Source organism: Gavialis gangeticus, unplaced genomic scaffold, assembly GCF_001723915.1.
Source record: "Gavialis gangeticus isolate Ggan-Ray unplaced genomic scaffold, GavGan_comp1, whole genome shotgun sequence".
Classification (NCBI taxonomy): domain Eukaryota; kingdom Metazoa; phylum Chordata; order Crocodylia; family Gavialidae; genus Gavialis; species Gavialis gangeticus.
The window spans coordinates 39639599-39647517 of record NW_017729022.1 but is presented as its reverse complement, the minus strand read 5'-3'; the positions used below and the strand labels follow the sequence as shown (position 1 = coordinate 39647517).

At 44.8% G+C, this 7919-nt stretch overlaps 1 protein-coding gene across 3 annotated transcripts in view; it reads right to left on the bottom strand.

The window, feature by feature from the left end:
- The window catches only part of TMTC2 (transmembrane and tetratricopeptide repeat containing 2), a 483679-nt gene that overhangs the window by 223879 nt on the left and 251881 nt on the right, over window positions 1-7919 (bottom strand). For all 3 annotated transcript variants that reach the window (XM_019514810.1, XM_019514809.1, XM_019514811.1), the window contains one exon: window positions 5707-6535. In XM_019514810.1, the coding sequence (XP_019370355.1) occupies window positions 5707-6535 (829 nt within the window). The remainder of the gene's footprint in view (window positions 1-5706; window positions 6536-7919) is intronic.

Below are 7919 nucleotides of genomic sequence, written 5' to 3'. Positions count from 1 at the left end.
GGCCTCTGGCTACATTTCGGTCAGTGAAGGAGCAAAGGACATCTTTGTAACAATTCCTGTTCTTAGTCTGATAAATCATTGTTGAAATGTTCTAAACAGGAGAAGGTAGCAGAAGGAAGATAATAGCGTCTTCAGGGAGAATGTTTTTCTGAAATCAACCAACTGACCTAGCTTCCTTCAGGCCATCAGCTTTCATCCTAAAATACTACTCCCATCATCTACAACCAAGCTCTACATTACAGTCACATCTGCTCTGATCCCACTGACCTGGGTGTATACCTTAAAGACCTGGAGCAGGGATCCTTACAATTAGAATACATTCCCAAGAGGGGAGCCACTCAAATCAATAAAGCCAAACTCAGACCTTGCTCTGATCTAATGCAACATAATACTAGGGCAAGGACAACAGAATTCCTCTGGTTGTCACCAACAGCCTCTGGCTTGTACACCCTAGACACATCATTAATGACCTCCACCCCCTCCTTGAAAAGAGTATGAGTGCCTCAAAGTAACCAGGGGGGAAAACCTGTCCTGGCTTACAGGAAGCCCTCTAATCTTTAATCTCCCAAGGAGCAGGCTACTTAAGTCCCATTCTCACCAAGGCAGCAGGCCCTGCAATGAACCCAGGTGCTGTGCCCCAATATCAATACAGACCACATCATAACTGGACTGATTAACATGGGTTATAAACACCCAAAGTTCATTCACCTGCAACCCTACCAATGTTTTGCATGCCATCACCTGCTTACTGTACCCCTCTGTTATCTACATTGTCTACATCGCGTGATTCCTACATGAAAGAATGAATGCAAATTGTTCTGACATCAGCTCCAGAAAGACACAAAAGCCTGCAACAAAACTCTTTTACCTTCCTGGACATCCCAGTGCTGACCTCAGGTTAGCTGTTCTTAGGCAGCAAACTGTTAAAAAACTGATTCAGATGGGAAATTAGAGTAAGAAATCATCTACGGATAGGTCACGTTTAAAGAGGGGCTATATTTGTATGCCATTACTTGAATTAGTTTTTGTGACCCACTTTGCTCCTATGAGTTCTTTCTTGGTATGCTTTTCCCAGCATTGTTCTCTTCCCCTTCCTCCATCTTACCCTTTCTTCCCACCTCTTATACACAAATCACTCTCTCCATTCTATATTTTGCTCTGTGAACTTCCTTTCACAACTTACGACATAGTAAGCTCCTGTTTACAAAACCGCTGCTATATATAAGCTAATTAGTTAATGAGGTGAAAAAACTACCCCACCTTCTATTGAGGTACAGTGATGGGAAAAAGAAGAGCGACCTTCCTGGATAGCCAGGAAGTCACCAGTAAAACAGCCATCTCTTTCACCTGAATATCATATTTTGCATCAATGGTTTAAAAACAAACAGACAACCCAAAATGAGAAGGCAGGCAGAAAAGAACCTATTTTATGATATCCTTGTTTAATTAATAGAAATGAGTTTGGAGCCGTGATTTCTTAATTCCTTGGATTGCCACTCAATCCCAAAACCAGTTGGGATTGCTCAAGTTAAAAGAAAAAACTGAATGCACTTTAAAAATCAAAGGTGACATACAAACATTCAGTTTCTCCCAAGAAAATCACTGCTCTCCTAGGAAAAACCATAAGCCCACAAATGTTCAGGATTTTTATTCCAGAGCAAAAATGCCTACTCAGGGAAAAAAGTCACCAGGAAACAACCATGGTTTAATCACTACCGGGACAGCAAATGTCTGTACATGTTCTCTTCAGAGAGAAGCCGGGGCACAGTCCTTCAAATTCCCAGAGGGCTTTTCTCCTTCTCCCCCTTCATTCCAGGAGAAAGTGTATCTCTCACCGGATTCTACTTCTCGAGCTAATCAAGCAGCACTACCCCTTTCCCAGTTCTCATATTGTGCAGCAAGGAGAAACAGGGTGACCCTGAGCAATCTGGGTCACTTAGTCAGGACTGCTCTGTACACTGCTGCCGTTCATCTCCAGAGCATGCTAAGATGTTTTCACAGGGGAACATTGTCTGCTAAGCATTAGCACTGCTCCTTGGGGTCTCGGGATTCAAATGTCTGTTCAGGTGTCTCTGGGTAAGTTTTGCTACCAGAAAAACAAACTTGGAAGAATTCTCCCAAATTATTTGAATGAGTATACACAGGCAAAATCAAAGATAATTTAGGAAATATTCTCTATAATGAATATTGCTTGGATAATGGGATGCCATTTCTGAGATGACATCACCATCTGATATGTTGTCTTCAAGGCTGCTAAGGTCTGTAAAAGCGATGTTGACTTGCAAGACATGAGCCAATGCAACAATATATAAGCAATAGTGTATATAGTTGATATGTGAGATGCAGGAATAACAGAATGAATGCAGGATGACACCAAGCAGATTGTCTTCTGGGAGTGGACTGCTTACTTCACCATTTCTAGTCACCACCTACATCAAAAAACTTATTGTTGGACAACACCAGGAATGGTAAGGAGGACTCCATCAGCGGTCCTAGAAAAGAAATGGCTATTCCACAACCTCTGATGTTTAGGAAGCCTCTGTTAAGGATATAAGTGATAATGGGAAATAAAACCAACAGAAGTTATCTTGCCAAATTAACAAATGTTTTCTTCTGTAAAAAGTACATCAATATTTGCTGCGCATCTTATCTTGTCAGTGAACAAATACACCTCATTGCAGTATGTAAGCATTCTGGCATGCCATCAGCCCACTCAGCCACATTTATTCTCTACCACTAAATACTTCTTTTGCAAAATATAAATAAAAAATGGGATACACTTAGCACAGTCACTTACTTTCAGCATCAGGTTTTTATAACTATAGATTTTACCCTAGAGCTGTAAAAATATGAAAAAAGGTTTAATAAGATTAGATTTAGGAACTTTAGTACTATTTTACATGATGCTTTACCAGCAAAACCTACTACTTTTACTCTCCCTTCCTTTTAACTTATGGCAACATTTGCATTTACATTTTATCATTGTAGTATTTAGAATATGGATGATTATGGTCTAAGCAAAAGCAGTTTTATCACAGCAATTCCTGATTCAACATCACGTAACTAAACATTCTAAGTACAGATCCCTAGGATAAAGTGGAAAATATTAACATGGCATTTAGTTTCCATAATTAAATACATAAATAAACAGATCACTTCTCAGATGCAGAGAGTTACAAATATGCCTACACCAGTGACTATCAACCTTTCTGGACTTGAGACATCCCTCAGTGGACTAAAGACAAACCTGGATAACTTTTGTGAATCGAGTAACACCCAGTTTCAAACATGAATTTATATATTACAGCACTTACCTCCTTGAAAAGAGGCCAGACAGTTGGGGTAGAGAAGGATCCAGGCAGAAACAGGGCAGCCTGCACTTATCTGCTTATCTCATCACATCTCATTTATCTTCTCATACTTCATGGAACCCTTCAAAGGACCTGGCAGCATCCCAGCATCCCCCACACCCTGGGTGGGAATCACTGGTCTACAATGTAATAAAAAAGCAGGGCTAAAGCTGCACTAGCTTTAAACTAACAGCTTGGGTACTGGTAGCAGTATAGCCAGGTAACAAACACCCTGACCTGGGCTAGCTGCATGGGTATTTACTCAGGGGGCCACAATGAACCTCTTCCATCCTGCAGCTACACTTATGACCTACCTAGAGAATTAGCCAGCTTAAAGTCCACTCTGGGATGTTTAAGTGAGCTGCAGTCACACTTTTGATCCACTTCAGTGTAGATACTTCCTTTGAATAAGATACTTGGCTGGTGTTACAAAACCCTGATATTTATGCATTAATATGTTAATATAAGTGGCTATGCTTATTTGGTTCCACAGTGTTTTCAATACAACATGGGTTCCAGTCATTTTTCAAACTGAATTATTACAAGCCTGACTTTATGTGGCTACATCATTTGTAGTTCTACCCAACAAGAAATTCAGTCAAAACTAATAGAAGCTTTATCACAGAGAAGGCAAACAGACTTCACCCTCTGAACAGAGATTACCACTTAAGGTCCATATCAGTGGTCTCCAACCTTTTTCAGTAGCAGATCACTTTTGGAAAGGGCCGTGGTGGAGAGTGGAGTAGATGGAGGCTGCCACACCCTAACTCTGCTGGGACCTCGATCTGCGCCCCCAACCCCTCCAATGATGGTGAGGTAGGGAGTGGGGCAGGGGCAGGCCCTGCAGCAGCGGAGGGGCAGGACAGAGCCATGAGAAGCTCATCTGAGGGGTGTGGGGAGGGGGACGTGCACCCCAGGAGGGCATGGGGGGGCATGTGCTCCCAGATCTGCATGCAGAGCAGGGTGGGGCAGGCTGCAGCTGTGGGCTGGAGCGCTGGGCCACTGAGAAGAGCCTGGCCGGCAGCGGCGCCTGAAGCGGAGCTACAGGGGGTGCTGCAGGCCCCCAAACCTCACCTCCCAGTGCTGCTGCCCAACGCAGAGCAGCACAGTGCAACCTCCCAGCTTGCAGCAGCAGCCACCCCACCCCGTGCAGATCCTGGGCACACTGCTCCCGTGCCCTCAGCAGTCAGGAGGGGAAGGCTGTGCTGTGATGTTCCTGGTGAAGGCTGGGTTGTGCTGCACTCAGGGTGGGTGGTGGCAGCACTGGAAGGGGAGCCTGGGGGTGCTACAGTGAATTTCTGGATGGCTGCAGCACCCCCCCACCACCACCACCACCGTGGCACTGCTCCCAGCACCGCTGCACGCCGGGCTTTTCCCGGTGGGCCAGCCCTGCCCCCCCCGCTAAGAAGAGCCCAGCCCCAGCCCACAGCTGCAGCCCACCCTACCCCACGTGCAGATCCAGGGGCACGTGCCCCCGTGCCCTCCTGGGTACATGCCTCCCCCCCCTCCCGCACCCCATGGACAAGCTGCTCATGGCTCCATCCCACCCCTGCTGCAGCCGCCCACACTGCTGTGTTGGGGGGGGGATGTGCCCCCCCAATCTGTGTGCAGGGCAAGGCAGCTGTAACTTCATGGTTAGTTTTGCACTGTGGGCTTTGTGTCCTCAGCTGCAGTGGGGCTCAGGGCACAAAGCCCAGTGTGCAGTAGCAACCGCCTCACCCTGCACACAGATTGGGGGAGCATGTGTCCCTTTGGACTCTGCTGGGGTGCGTGCGTAGACAGGAGCCCCCCAAACACCTGGATGAGTGGCCTGGGCTCCAACCTTCCAACCCCCACTGGCTGGGGCCCCACTCACCCAGTGGGGTGTGGAGGCAGATCATCTCACTCACCCGGCCCAGCTCTGACGACAGGGGGTGTGGCTCAGCTCAGCTACATGCATCCTGCTGCTCCTATGTCCCGCCTGCATCCCAGCTGCTCCCAATCACAGAAACTCTGAAGTCGATCTCAGTCGGGGGTGGAAGGGTGACGGGGCTCACCAACTGACCAGTTGATCAGGATAGACTGGTTGGTGGTCACTAGTTTATATAATGCTAATGATAAGCATTTGATTCCAGAGTACTTAAAAAAAAAAAAAAAAAATCTTACCTCACATTCCCATTTTCTGTATGCCAAGGCCAAACCTGAATACCTAATCAACAGGTTTTCCAGTTTTGCCTTCTTTTCACTGCACTCACATGCATACTACTGCACCTAAATATACAGTTCTGAAATGAATCTTTTTAAAACATAGTTGATAAACCTAAAAATAGAAGAGAGACAGAGGCAGGAATAAAACATTCACCATAGAAAGTATTACCTTTGGCTGGGTTTACTTTTATCCCTGACCTATACAGCATCTCCTCATTCTGCCAGTCCCCATTTCTGACAACAGTCTTGAGTCCATAGAAAACAATTAATGAAGCAGTGGCATAAAAAATCAAGTTCTTCAGAAAGCGCTTTTGGGCTTTGACATAAAGGGCCCTGACACCCACTGTAATCAGCAGGCAGAAGCCCATACTAGGAATATACAGCACACGCTCTGCTATTACAAAGCCTACATAGAAAAATAGGTTTGTGGCTGGAACAAAGGGCACTATTAACAGAGAAAGAGACAGAACTACAATGTTCTCAGTTGAAGGAAGTTGCAGTCTCTGGATTACATGTTTTTTTATGCCATTCTCTTCTTTTGATGCAAAGCTGGACTTCTGCTCCAAGCTCCTATATTCCATGTCTGAGTGGCAGCTATGCCCATTAGTATTCTGTTTGCCATTCATTACAGCTTTCCCATTGCATTCTCTCTCACTGCTGGAACTCTTCAAGCTAGAGTAGGCAAGAAGGAGGAGTCCAGCATAGAAGGCCACAGTGTGTAGATTCCTCCAGTCACTGACTGTTTTAAGAAGAGGCACAGCATCCATGGACCAATCAAAGCTGAGGGTGTCTGGGCACAGCAACAGCCAGAGGTTCTTGGTCGGCAAGTAAAAAAAGGTCAGAGTGCGTGTGAGAAAACTGTCTGAGTCAGCTGCTGGGTTGTCAGAGTTGGAAAAGCTTGGCGGCTTGTTGCCCATCCAGTACAAGCGGGCACCCAGCAGCGTGGTCCCCCAGAATGTCAATAAACCAATGCTGAAGTAAAGGGACAAATTCTTCCTCTGAAACCAAAAGTAAAAGAAAAAAAAAGAATTGTCAATACAAAAATGACATCAGAACCTTGAATTCATACTAGGACTGTTAAACGGACTTTGTTAAAACACTCTGTTGTTTCTTATACACGAGGTTGTTTTTAATGTATTTTAGTGACCCACATTCCCACAGTAATTTCACCACCCCTCCTCATTGTCTGGACAATAGAAATCTCTGGATCTGCCCCAGGTTTTAAGTTAAAAGAGCTGCCTATTTTTGCTCATGGACTAAAGACCCATGTTTTAAGATGCATATGTAATAGATTCAGTTTCAACTGCTGACAACCTACCCAGAGATGTCTTACTCTTTATAAACTCTTATCCAGATGAAATGTACTATGTATCAGTTTCTACTGTATTCAGCTCCTTCCCACAGCTCCATTCTGTGGCTAATTTTGTGGCCCATTTTGCTGCCTTTATTATTGCTAATATTTGAATGTAAAGCTTGCAATAGTTGCTGGCTCAGTAGCATTAGGATATTGAGAATTTACTCTATGGACTGAATGACCTTTTCAAGAAGATAAGAAATTAAAGCACTTCCAATCAGATGCCACATTTATTTCAACTAAGACTCTTGACAAAAGAAGTTATTTGTTGAAGGTTTTCAGAAACAAGAATACCTATCAGTTAAGAAACATAAGAAAAAGCATGTTTGCTCCCTAATGAAGTACACGACACTCAAACCAGTGCCCTAAAAGGAGGGGTAAAGGTGGTAAGGAAACTAAGCCATTCACCTCTCCACACCTATTCAAATCCCCTTTGTGTCCATTAAGGTTTTCGTGTAACACTCCACTGACTCATGGATCCGTTTATGTAGATTAGAGATGTTCTGAACTTTGGGGAGAGGGAAGATGACACCCCGTTTTTCATAAGAAAACACAGAAATGTATTTGCTTTGATGATGTCAGGGAAAGAGAGAAAGATACCATCACCTCTATAGCCTGATGTGGAAGAAACAGGTTCAAATCCCTGCTCCAAATCATGAAACCAAAAGAATGGATAGGTACATGCATTGTTGCCTGCACTGCATCATGGAGATACCTGAATAAACTAGGGGTACAGACAGACATGACAATTTTCACCCAATTTGGCCATAGAAAGCAGTTTAAAACCATGACCAAACAAGTGCATGGCTGCAGACAGCTTCAAAAATGACTGCCTGGGTGAAAATCTGAACCCTCATTGCATGTGAGGTCAGATGAAGAAGTTTCAAAACAGGCCTGCCTGCCTTTTAGCCTGTTGCTGTTCTCAGAATGGGAGAGGAGAAAGGGAGCAAAGGGAGTTTGGTTTGGGGGTTTTTACCCCCTGCTGGAGGGTGGGGTGGGTGCATTGGAGACTTACCCCCCCCCCCCCC